This window comes from Phaethon lepturus, unplaced genomic scaffold, assembly GCF_000687285.1.
Source record: "Phaethon lepturus isolate BGI_N335 unplaced genomic scaffold, ASM68728v1 scaffold45260, whole genome shotgun sequence".
In the NCBI taxonomy this organism is placed as follows: Eukaryota; Metazoa; Chordata; class Aves; order Phaethontiformes; family Phaethontidae; genus Phaethon; species Phaethon lepturus.
Window position 1 is genome coordinate 18,988 of NW_010513437.1, and position 13,216 is coordinate 32,203.

At 48.8% G+C, this 13,216-nt stretch overlaps 1 protein-coding gene across 1 annotated transcript in view; it reads left to right on the plus strand.

Moving 5' to 3' along the window:
- VASH2 (vasohibin 2) overlaps nucleotides 1–13,216 on the plus strand; it is a 27,882-nt gene that overhangs the window by 14,253 nt on the left and 413 nt on the right. Inside the window, exons 4-5 of the mRNA XM_010290110.1 lie at nucleotides 5,775–6,156; nucleotides 8,044–8,159. Coding sequence (XP_010288412.1) covers nucleotides 5,775–6,156; nucleotides 8,044–8,159 — 498 coding nt within the window. The remainder of the gene's footprint in view (nucleotides 1–5,774; nucleotides 6,157–8,043; nucleotides 8,160–13,216) is intronic.

A 13,216-nucleotide genomic window follows, 5' to 3' on the forward strand; every position in this document is an offset into this window, starting at 1 on the left:
TGGTAGCTGGGGGGAGTTGGGGGAGAGCTTTTACTTGCTTCTATTGTCGCGGTCTAATCTTAAGATGGTCACCTCAGACTGCAGCCAGGCACTGGAGAACAGGTGCCTAAAAACAAGGGATGCTGGCCTGATAGTCCCACTTTGGGAGGCTAAGCCAGCTGCTCAAGCGGTTCTTTTGTGGGCACTGGAGCTGCTGGGGGGAACCTGGGCTCTCTGTGCAGACGGCATCCAGATGTGGGCTCACTAGCACTCTGCCTCACAGTAAGCAATCCCAAGCTTGGGATCTCAGCACTCCTGGAGCCTGTGGGAAATACTGTCTGACTCTAGGCTGTGGTTGGAAACTTTTCCAAGTGTTTCCAGTTGCAAGCAGTTGCTTGGTTTCTCAGAAAAATAGCTCTTTTGTTTTTGCTGAAGCGTTATCTGACAGTTTTGAAGCGTGAGGTTTATTTTCCTCCTGTTCCACCTCCTCACTCTGAGCTGGCAGCTACAGCATTGCTAGCATAAATAAAGCTGCCTCCTCTCTCCTCAGCCTGCTGTCATCCCCTCCAGCTTGCTTGTGCCCAGTGGCACAGCCTGCTGCAATGGCTCGGGGGGCCAGCTCACACTTCCCCAGCCTTTGCAAGCAGCTGGAGAGGAGAGGACCAGACAACCTGTGGTTTTCTGTGCTCGTCTCAACCAGACTTCAGCAAAAACACCTTTGAGCTCTAAGACGTGAAGCACTGCAATGTCATCTTGTCCAAGTTAAATAAGGGAGAATTTCAAGCTAAAAAACAACAAACTGATTAGCAGAAGCAGTGCAGTGAGCACTCACTTGCTCAATATCAGGTTCAAAAAAGGCTTTACCTTTTTTGTCTTTGGTTTGTAAGGCAGAGTGGGGCTTGTAGCAGAGACACCAGAAGGTGTCAGGAGTGATGCTGGATCTTCCTGCAGCTAGCGGAGAAGCACTTTGTGAGTCTGGGCACAGGGACAGCTGGGTGCTTAGACCTGCTCAGACATCAACATTGGCAGGCTGGTCTGGTCAAACAATTGATGCTGGCACTTATCTCTGAAACTTGAGACTGTCTTGGTTTGTTTGTGGGCTCTGCAGGGCCTTGCTGCACTGACTTAATCTGGGCGTTTTTCCTTTGGGGCTCTGAGGAGGATGGTCTCCCCATGGCCCCTGCCCCTGGGGGTCTCTGCAGGTCTGGGTCCCTGTTGGTGCTGCAGGAAGGGGGCATGGCGCAGGGATGGCACTCGTCTCCTCACCTGCCACCGGCGCACCTCTTGCATAGTTGCTGCTTGTCAGCTTGGCTGAGGCACCGGGTTTTTTTCCGCCCCCAGCTAAACTCCTGTTGAAGCTGGTTTAGACACAGGTGGGCTGAGGTCCTTTGCAGCGTGTCCCCTTGCCTCCTGTTCAGCTGGCTGCAGTTCCTAGGGGTGGTGGGAAAACTGCTGGTGGCAAGTAACCCAAGCTCACCTAGCCATGGGGAGCCAGCTGCTCTTCCAGGGGGTGCTATCAGCTGCTAAGACCTATTTCCAGAAATATTCAAAGACTGGAGCCACAGTGCTGGCACATGGAAAGATCCTGCTCTGATTATTTATTAATAATAAAAGAGGCAAGTAAGAACACTTTTAATAAAAGTTGCTGCTGGCAAATAAACAAGGTGAAGGGCTTCGTGTCTCTTCTGGCTGGGAACTGCTCTGTGCTCTGCAGTGGGGGCATCTGTGTAGAGTGGGGGAAGATGCTGGGACGACTTTGTGGGACTTTTCTGATATTACAGATCACCAGGAGGTGGGGAAAAAAACCAAAACACCAAAAAATCCCCCAAACTGCAGAAGGACATTGGTTGAATCATTGTATGAGTGTGCAGATTTAAAGATCCATCCAGATGCTTTCTGTTCTGGAGTTTTAAAACTAAGGGGTTGACTACACTAACACCTTAACTAATTCTCCCCTTTTCTTTTGAACTAAGGATGCTACTTCTCGTTTGCTGCCCTGCCCCGGAAGGTGCAGGTGGTGGCCAGAGTGCAAGTTCTGTGTCCCAAGTCTTGCTTGTATTTGTGTCTGGGAGCTGAATGTCTCCCAAGTATCTAAGCTAGGTTGTGTGTGAGCCTGGGTGGTGAAGGCAAAGGGACTGCAGGAAGCACACCAACCTGAGGCTTGGAGGATGATGTGCTTGTGTCAGCTTGCGGGTCTGTAGGAGCTGTGTGCTGGCATGGGAAATCTGGCCCTTTCTACAGGCTGCTAGCAGTATTGGTGCACTCAAGAAAGCCTAGTTGTTAATAGAGCCATACTGGCTTACCTCAATGGCCTGTCACCCACAAAGCAGGTTGTATGCTTTGGGCCAAATGCTTCTCTTGTTACTTTGACCCAAACCGATCTCTTTCAAAATCAGCCTCCTAGGGTACGAGAGCAGAATTCATCAGTTGCCTAATACACACAGCCCTAGCTGGCAGGCACTAGTGTCTCTGTGGGATGGAAGACATTGAGGTTGAAGGGCTAGTATGAGGCTGCAGAAGAGCTGAGCATCAGGGTGGACAGGGTTCGGGAATCTCCGAGGGATGGGGACATGCTGTACCGACCCATTCCTATGAGATCCTGGTGGAGCTCCAGGTATTGTCCTTGTGCGTGACAATTCTTGAGCGTGGGGGAAGAGGAGGGATATTGGGGCAAGAGGTAGCCAGCCAGAAGATTAGTGTCCCTCTTGTGTGATCTCCTTGGAGATCAACATCCCTCAGTGCTGTTGTTGTGCTGCTTTGATTTACATGAAGACCTGGGATCGGGAGGCCACCGAGCTTTCATTACAGCTGCTTTTTCCCTCTCCCGCTCTGCGCTGCTGCTGTATTGTGGCATGTAATTTACTCCCTGACTCTCCATCCTGCAGTTGCAGTCCCAGCTCAAAAGTGTGATTACAGCTGTGGCATCGCTGTGTCGTTGCCTTTTTGTTTGCTACAATACAGCTCTCCTTGGCCAGAGCAGAAAGGAAAAGAAATAATAATGATGCATGGATGGAGGGGAACATCTGACGTGCCTTTCTAGTCCATTTGCTGTGTATTTCATCTCGGGTGGGGACTCTCATTAACTAGTCACTCAGCAGAAGCAACCTGTACCTAAAGGTTAATTTCCACAGCAGTTGTTGCTGGGTTATTTGATGGTGGGTAATTTCTGTCCTCAAAAGATTCTTTTACTCCTACCTAGTATTTAATGAGATTAAATTGCAACTTCTCTGAGACCTCGTGGCAGAAGTGTGTATGTGTGGCAGGTGGCCACCAAAGCTTTGTGTGGACTTAATAGAAAGGCACTTGGGGAGCAGAGAGAAAACGCTTTTATAATGAGGGGGAAAAATAGTGGTGGTGTTTGAAAGCTTCATAGGTGTTAATAAAAGATACTGCTTTTTCAGTCACACAGAATGATAAATACAATGGGTTTCTGCAAGAATCTGTCTGTAGGACACAAATTATTGTAACATGACTTTGATGTACACAGGATGTTCCTTTTAAGGACTGGAGCAAGGTGACCTTTTAAATAAGGTGACTGTGGGCTGAGTTTTCCAGTTGATAAAACGGCACTGGGCCCCATTCTGAGCTTGCAGTGTATTTATAATCTTTAATTCTACTGAAGGTGTGGGGTTTTTCTTGGAGAAGCTAGTCCTAGTGCCACAATGATCCAGAGAGACCACCAAAGGCAATCGAGCTATTTCTGTTCTGTGTCAATGTAGTTCTTATTGGGGTGAGCTTTGATGGTTGCTGCAGGGTGCTCATGTTTGATGTAGGTGCCCGCGGTGGCAGATGGGCAGAGGTGGGTGCATGTAGCCTTGCCTGAGTGAGGGGCTGTGTGTGCAGTAGGGAGGCCTGCGCTCTGCTTAGGGCACTCGTCCAGACTTCCTGTCGTACAGATACTGAAGTGCACCAGGAGCTGGGCCCACAGCACTGTCCGTTCCTATACCCTCTAATACATTTTCTCCAGACTGCTAAAGCTGATGACATCTAGCACGGAACACAATTAAATATGTTTTGACATTGAACCAAAAAGCTTCCCTGTGGCTGTTCTGAAAGATTTTTGCCAATGTGTTTTTCATGTGGATTTTTTTGTACAGGGGTTTAACTCCTTGCTCTCTACCTCAGGTTCTGGGCAGCTCACGAATCCCTTACTATTTCTTTTCTGTGTTCACCTGGAGGGCAAAAGTTTGAATATGTGAAATTCAACAAGTGTCAGGTAGGTGAAATATCCCCTTAAGAAAATGCTTTAGAGACAGATGAGAGCTGCTGGATGCTTTTCCTGCATCCCTGTAGAGAGAAGAGGTGAAATGTGGGATGCAGGCAGGGGGTCAGCATCCGAGGGAGCTGCACTGCTGGCGAGGTGGGGTGTCAGGTTGGGCAGAACCAGAACCAAGCCTGACTTGTGTTTTATTGTATTGGTACAAAGGCTTTTTGTGTTCAGTTTCCCATCAGCTGTTGGGCGGCCGTGCTATGCAGACAGGGGTGGAAGGCTGGCCGCAGTAACATCCCAGAGCATTTCAACTGTGCAGTGGCTCTGTTTTTGCTGCTGTTAAAGACCTCCGTTTTGGGCACAGGGAAGGGGGAGGAGGGGATGCTGGAGATCCCCAGAGCAGGACCCTGGTCTGAGCCAGTTCCCGCAGCTCTGGCGGAAACCAGCCCTTCTCCTCCACCAGGCTGCCCTGGTGCCATCCTGGCAGCGCTGCCCCTCAGGCCGGTGTAGTTCGTACTGGCACTGCCCTGACCAACTGCCTTGACTGCATCTGCCTCTGGCAGTGGCTCTGGGGTTACAGCAGGTGCCTCTGGCTGGAGTAACCCCAGCCCGGAACGTCTTGCTGCAGCCTTTTCTGGTCCCCCCTTCTCCATTCCCCTGGCGTGGGTGGGGCGCTCAGCTGCAGAGGGGAAGGGTGCCTGCTGTCCTAGGGGCCAGGTGTCAGCACATGGAGCCAGGGTGGATTTCAGCTGTCCGGGGATTAGCAGCAGGGAGCCGCGTGCAACGTAGGTGCTGACGCAAACGTGCTTGCATGAGGGAATCTCAGTCTGTCCTCCCCCTGGCACAGGCCAGCAGCCTCCCAAGATGACCTGGACCCGTGCGTAGCTCCCCCTGAGATCATCTACGACGCTGGCCAGCCATTGACTGAGGGCACAGACTTTGCTTTCTAAAAGTGTTTGTTCCTGACCATGTCTCTGTGCTTATCTAATTAATTATCCACCTGGGAGCTTTACTTTGTTCATCTCAGCAATGTGCTACAAAGGTAACATGCAAAAACACTCCTGTATGAGGAGTGGCCATGCCGAGGGCCAGTTTACAGATGGAAAAGGCAGACTGTCACCCTGGACAGAAACAAATTCAGATTTTTTTGTACTGTTTGAAGACGTGGGAAAATGAGGATCAATAATCTGACTTGTACCAGGCTCCCACATGAAATGGAGGGAAACACTGTTCACTTTTGGGAGCATGGGAGTTTGATATTGGTATAAAATGGGGGAGTTCCCACAGATTTGGGGAGAGTGGTCTCTTCTGGCATGCTGACCTGAACACTGTTGTGGTTTTTTTTCCTTCCCTGAAGTGTGGTTAAGAGTCAGGCCCCTCCTTGCCTGAACCCCATTGCATCTTATTCTCCAAGCAGTGAGATGGGCTTTGGTAGCATTGACTGTTTCAGGGGCACAGTGAGAATAAATTTGTGTTTGCAAGAACTGTCCTGACAGTTAAAAAAACCTGCTAAAGATGTCTTACAGTTGTAATTGTGTGTGCTCCCTTCCCAGCACCGTTGTTGCCTTGACGCAGTGCCCACCAGATACTTAACGAACGGGCAGCCCTCTGTGGAACGATTCCCCATCAGCTTTAAAACCCACTTCTCAGGGAACTATTTTCATCATGTGGTGCTCGGGATTTATTGCAACGGCCGGTATGGCTCACTGGGCATGAGCAGACGATCAGATCTGATGGACAAACCTCTAACTTACCGAACTCTGAGTGACCTCATCTTTGAATTTGAAGACTCCTATAAAAAGTACTTGCATTCAGTCAAAAAAGTAAAAATTGGATTGTACGTCCCACATGAGCCGCACAGCTTTCAGCCCATTGAGTGGAAACAGCTGGTCCTCAATGTGTCCAAAATGATGCACACAGAAGTCAGGAAGGAGCTGGAGAAGTTTGCCAGGGATATGAGGATGAAGGTAGGTCTGTGTGGAAGGGTGGTGGACTTGGAGGTGGATGTGCCTTGTCCCATCCTGCAGAGGTTGGTCTTGCTCCATGTCAGCAGACTGACCCTGGCCTGAGATGAAGGTGGTACCAGGTGGGCTGGGCGTGAGCATACATCTGTCTCGGTGGTTCTCCCACAGGGTTAGGTCTGTTTTCAAGCCCTTCTAGCTGTTTTTTAGTTCAAAGATCTCCCCTTTAGCCTGGGAAACGCTTGAACCCATAGTTGTTCTGGCCTTCAAGGAGCTATTGCCCAGTTTGCTTTTCTCACTGACTCTGGAAGAAGGTGGCTGGGAAGAACCAGCATGGCTGGGGCTGGTGGGGTGTGTGGCCTTGTCATGGGTAGGGATCTCTGCTCTTTGCACCTGAGCTGCAAGGGGTCCCATGGGACAGCGTGTAGGTCATTGCTTCTCCATCCCCCCTTGCCAGTGGGCTTGCCCTGCACTGCCTGATGCCTACGACCGTTGGCTATATCACAAAGTAGGTTATGTGAGAAAGATGAGGAAAGTGAGTCCCTGACAGGTTGGTGCTTCCCAGCTGGCTGTTTTGGACTGAGAAGCCCAGAGGGAAATGCTGGGGAGACAAGGCAGGCTGCCAGGGGGCTGGAGGGTTTAGCCTCTCTTGGAGATGCGGGGCGTCCTTGACCTGTACCTCTGGGGCTGGCGTGGGTGAGGAGCTGATTGTGGCCATGGTTGAAGGGGATTTGGTGCCTTTGCAGCCTGCTGTTGGCAGCAGGAGCAGAGCAGGTGTCTTGCTAAGTATGGGGCTAGCTCTCGCAGAGAGGCATGTGGCATCGTGTCCAAGTTATTCTGGGTTCCCCTCCCCTGCCCTCCTGAGGAATGGTTTCTACGTAGCAGCCGCGTGCCTTTTTGGCTGAGGCACCTGCCCCCTGGCCCTGACCTTGGGGTGAGTGTTGCCAGTTGTAGCGTAGTCCCTACATCCTGCTGCCACCTCTCCTGCCTTGCCAAGGAGTTTTGAGGGCTGACTTGTACCATACTGTCACCTTAAGCACATGTGCTTCATTACAGATGTAGTGAAGCTTTTTTCCTCTTCTCTATTCATGCACTTTTAATACCATCTAGAGAATAAACAGCTGAAGCAGGCACTAGTTGAAGAAGTCCATGTGAGTGGATGACTTACTGAACTTAGTACTTGCTTTTGATAGAGGGACCAGCTCTGTGTGCGTGCTGAGCTGTGATATTGGGTCCAGTCCTTGTAAGTGCCTTAAGGGCAGCTCTGAACCCTTGAAGGCTGAACACCCTGCATCTGACTCTTCCCTCGAGTTAATTCAGAATTTGAGCCCCTTGATTCAGAGGGCTTCTGTGGTGAGGGGGCTGACTTTTGAGGATCAGGTCTTAAAAATAGCCCAGAGTGTGAGTGTCATGCTGATGGTGGTTGAGAGGCCTGGGGGATGTGGGCAAATGTGCAAGTAGACAGGAGACCTACTACTGAGAAGTCCCACTGTCACAGAGAGCTCAACTGTCTGCCTCTGTTTATAGAGAGGAAAGCTGGAGAGGGCGATTTGTCTGCATGAGTTTCCTTCAGCTGAGGCTCAAAGCTGTTTTTCTTATCCCTTGCTGTTGCCAGCTCTGAAGAAGGCTGTGGATGAGACCTTTTTTCAGTATTTAGCTGGTAACTGAATTGGTGACACCAACTAATTTTTGCAGGGAGTCCCTGAACGGCTATCACATGGTAAGCTTTGGGTTCCTCTTAACCTGGGCAGGGTTTGAATAAGCCCCAAGGGACTGAAGGCTCTTTGTGTGCTGTCCCTGCTGCTCTATGAGGCCCTTTATTTTTATTTTTTATTTTCAGTGAATCATTGCCTTTATTGAACGCCTTTTCCATCCCTCCCCCATCTCTTGCAGATTCTGAAACCATCAAGTGCCCATTCTCCGACGAAAGAGAGATCACGGGGTAAGTCGTTGTCCCCTCGCCGAAGGCAAGCCAGCCCTCAGAGACGGGCATGCAGGAGAGACAAATCGTGAGTATTCCTTCTGCCATCACTGGTGGCTCAGAAGTTGAGGGTGATGACATTTTGCCGTACAGAACTTACATGTGCACACTGGCATATTTAGGAAAACTGTACCAGGTGTCTTGGTTGCCTGAGAGGCCACTGTCCTGGTGTTGCTGTGCATGCTGCTGCCTGATGGCCCTTCTGTGCAGCGTCCTTGGAGGCCCCAATGGCCTTTGTTTGGTTCAGTTTTACGGGGTGTTGGATGATTGTCAAAGTCGACATGTGGATTTTGCCTTTTGTTTTTTCAATCTTCATACAGTCTACTTTCTGGAGAAATGAACCTAGCCTGGGTTGAAATGAAATCTCCCCTGGACAGGAGGGAAAGTAGTTTGATGATATTTAAAGGGTGTTCAGATATAGGTATTAAAAACAGGAGGATGTATCTACTATCGGTGGTGGGGTGTCCTGCTCTCATGGTCACTGAGACAGAAATTGGGTTCTCCATGATGAACCTTCACACTGAGTTGTTCTGATGGAGTTGTTTTTACTGAGGACTGTCCAACTTACAGGGATGGTGAAAAAGTAAACCTTTTCTCTTATTGCCAAAGCAGAAACATAATTTGCATTGTATTATTTGATTTTAATCAGCTTAAACCCGATTGCTTCCCTTGTGCATCGTAGCTAATAGTTTTTCTTTAACTGCGTGAGGAAGGATGGACTAACTGCATGCAATACCTCTAAATGGATAAAGCTGAGCATCCAGATCACAGGCTTTTTTACAGCCACCGGCAATTCAGACTCCCGTACCTCAGATGTGGAAGAGTTGAGTTTTAGCTGTACTACTTCATGCCAGGAAGCTGACAACTGTGAAAGCCTATATGTAGCCCAGATTAGTCACATAGTTATGATTATCGCTTTTTAAATAGGCTCCCAGACTACTGTCTCGGCAGTTTTTTATTTATTTTAAAGCAGCTAACAAAGACATTATGCTACCCTTCTAAAGATAACTTCAAGATACTTCAGCAGCAGACAATTTCACAGCAGGCTTTTATTTTCACGTGTGAATTCACACTCTGTCCATGATGCTGTACTTCGGGCTTCATCACCAAGAGCTCCTTGTTTAGTGCATGGATAACTATAGCTGTAATGGGCTCACCTACTGCGGGCTTCACCTGCTAGATTTGCTTTGAGGGATGGTTTCATCTTTAGGTTTCTGATAGTGCTTCTGCAGTTGCTGGAGTGGATCATGTAAGCCTGGAGAGAAGAGTGAGTCTTGCTGGGCTTGGAGACTTGCCAGCTGGGCTGGTTTCCCCAGAGTGCTGCTGGGCATGTGGCTGTTCAGCAGTGGCTGGTTCCTCCTTGGCAGCTTTGCTTTTCCATGACAGAAAGACAAGTGAAGCCCTGGTGGCTTTGCAGTGACTTCAGCACTTGTTACCTGCTTGGTGGTTCTGCTGTGTTGCTTTCTATCTAGAGCAAATTAACACGTTTGTTTTAACCCTGGGTCACCATGATACAAGATCCAGGACCCAGCTATAGCGTGATGCAGGGAGCAGGAGACTGAGAGCAGACTCCACACAAGACCTTCATCTCTGCTTTGGCAGAAGGTGTTGAAGCATCTCGGAGCGGGTGGGAGCTCTTGCAGCACATGCTTTGTGGCTGTGTGACAGCCCTGCAGGTCCTGCACAGCCCCTTCATGAGCCTGGCCAGTATGCTTGGAAGCAGAAGGGTACTGAAGGAGTTTTTCGCAGGTCCAGGGCCCTTGAGCAGACCCAAGAGGCTGTTCTCTGTTGGGGAAGAACTGGGTTCCTGGTGTTAAGATGACACTTCTGTGCAGTGGTGCTGGTGGCTCAAAGGCTGACTGTGCTTTTTGCCCTAGCAGGGGCGATGCTGCAGAGTGTGCTGCTGAAGGGAGTTCCCTGCTGGTGGCAAAACCCTTTCATTTCCAAAATTGAGATCTGCTGGTTGCTCCAACGGGAGGTCTCTGAGATCTGAAGGGGGAATGGCATCCCCTCATCAGGGACAAGCCGAATGATACATACCAGCGTGTACAGTGGTCGACATGGTGTGAGAAATACAAGAGAGGAAAGTGGGTATTTTTTTCTGCACATTGATGGATCTTTGAGAACCTAGTTGCAGTGAGAGGCCTTTGTGTTATGCGCAGAAGAGGAAAGACTTTCAGGCTTGCTAGGCTTTGGGCTGAAATCCTAGCTAAAGAACGGCTGTGCTTATCAACACTGTGTTTTGTTTCTTTGTGTATCTCTTACATGCTGTAATCACAGCTTTTTAGAGCTTGCAGGGGAGGGGGAGAGAAGCGTTTTGCTGGAGCGTGAGCTGGCAGTGGCTGAGTACTGCATTCGTTTGAGAGGCTTCACCTGCTGATGACAAGCTGTTACTACAGCCTGGATTTTGTCAACGACAAAGTTATATGGGCCTGCTGGGAGAAATCTGGTGACAAGTATGTGAACTGGAACATCTTTGCTGGATTGTTTCTGAAGGACAAAGGCTGAAGTGGTGCTCAAGGACAGAGGTGGATTTTATAGCCTCAAGCCTTTAACTTCTCATCCTGGTTCCTTACTAGTTTGTTGGGTAGATGCTGGTGGTGGCTGCTGCAAGCCCACAGTAGCGTTTTAGCCTGGAATTACAGCTACAAGGCAGATAGGGTTCATTGCAGTACACGGGTGGCAATGCAATAAGCCGTACGTGCCTGTCTAGGAGACTGGTGTGTAGTCAAATTGCAGCTCACTAACTGAGCCCATGTGCTCTTAGCCCACAGCAGATAGGATCCTGCTAAGGGAGGCCAGCAGACAGGATGAGTAAAGAGGATATAGGGTGGTGTGAATCTGTCTGGTAAGTCTGAAGCTTTACTGTGTGTACTTGTCCATCCTCTGAAGTTCCAAAGCAGGAGGGTGCAGTAAATTGCAAGCTACTGTGCCGGAATAGGCAATGCCGTGTTTCATCCTCAATAGAAGTGGTTGGAGATGGAGGAGTTTGGGAGAGTTGGTATGAGTTTGGAAGGGAGTGTCATGCAGCAGCCTGAAGTGACCTCTGCTCCTAAATGTCAGTTCACCAGTTCTATTTCCTTTTAATTTCATATTGAGGCTTAACACATGTATGCTCTGCAAGTGTCATAGTAACACCGGCTGTGTGCGCTTCTGGCCTAATTTAGCTGTTGAAAGAATTCTCTTAGTCCATTAAATCAGGATGTGCAAGGGGGCAGGTTTATATTAAGTTTACATTATATTAGGATGTGCAAAATCAGGCAGATCCAATGCAGACAACTGATGAATACTGTGTACCCAGCAGCTATGCACAGCTTATTCACCTGTGCATTGTCATGGCACTTTAGGCAGGAGGTACAATCTGATGGGCCAGTACAGCTGAGGTCCCTCGCTACAGAGGGGATGTTTGACATCAGGTTATTTGCCAGCCAAGGAGAATAGGGGCTGCAGTGCCTCTGCTCTAACAAATCCCTGCCTTTTCCTAAAACCATACGGAGGACAGTCTTGTTTGTAGCTACAAGCTGGAGAGTTGTCGTGGAGTGGAAATGGGCATGTTGCCGTGGGTGTGCAGTGATGCCCCATCTCTCTTGGATAATCAGAGAAGGTAGAACCATCCAGGCATGCTTTAATTAAAACCGTATTCTGGCTTTAATTAAAGGGAGGGAGGGAAGAAAGGGTGAGAAGGGAAGGGAATCCCTAAATTGAGGGGAGGAGGGAAGAAGAACACTCCGGAAATTTCATACAGTGCATCTCTCACTGGTCTCTGACTCCTACGCAAGCTGTGAGGGATGCAGCTTGTAGCTTGTTTTCTGTCCAGTCAAATTCCTTCTGCTCTGAAGGAATAAAGTAGGAAAAATCCAAACTATCTTACAATGATTTCTTCAGGTGCGATCCCTTCCTGCAAATGAGACACCTTCACTTCTGTGAAGTCCTTACAAACTGAGACAAGCAAAAAGCAGGGCACAAGGCAGTACTGTAAAGAAGATGGGGTTATTAATAGAGGTGCTTGGATAACTGGCAAAAAAACGGGTTGCATTCAATGTGTGACTAGGCAGAAGAGCATTAGTTGTCCATAGCAAGGTCCCCAGCTCTCAAATGCTGTGCAGATTCTCAGCAGAGATCTGGTGTTAGCAGCTCTGCTCTTAAAACTAAAAAAAAAAAAAAAAAAAAAAAAAAAAAATTTCACTTACTGAACCAAAAAATTCAAAAATATTTCTGAGGCTCTGCCACATGTCTGTGTGTACTGCTGCAGCAGTACAGCTCTTAGATTGTTGCATGCCCAGCAGCGTGCCACAGGCCTGGCAAGGCTTTCCCTGGCCTGCAGCCTGCTGTGTGCTGGCTGCCTGGGGTGGCTTTGGCAGAACCCAGCAGGCAGCCCACAATGTGGAGGAGCACTGTAGAGCCTACTAGGAGAAAGGTGTATTTTAAACAATGTTTTGGTTTTTTTTTTTTTCAGAAAAGCAAGCATACAGTTTAGTGTGAAAATGGTTAAGAGCCTGGAAAAAGCTCTTGGATTAGACGCTGTCATAGACCATAACCAGGATTGTTTCGGTTTGACAACTTTGTTGCAGGAGCGTTTCCATTGCTTGCTAAATAGGGAGAGGCTGATTGCTCAAATTCAAGGTTTCATTTGGTTCAGGTTGTTGATACTATGCTTAAATGACTTAACAGCATACGTGTGTGTGATTTCTCAAGTGAATGGCTTGACTGTATCAGAATGTAAGATGACTGAAGGGAGTTCATCTTGTGTTTTCTATTTGGTGGGATCTTGCCCTTCACAGAGACCTAGCCAAGAGGAAAGGGCAGGGTCAGAGAGACATGCTGTGGCCAGGTGAGAGGCCTTGCCTGTTTGTTCTCAGCAGTTTCTACTTCATTCTAAAAGCTGGAGTCCTGATCTGGGGTAGATCATGGTCAGAATGTGTCTAGTCTTAGCTACTTGTCTAGGCCCTCTCTCAAGTCAGAGAGAGAGGGGTGCTCCCAGGCTCAGATCACAGACCCCAGAGTGGGACAACTTGTTCTTTGCTGGTCCTTGGCTTCAGAGGCAACCTGGTAGCTTGGTCATGCTAGTTCATGTGGCAAATTCAG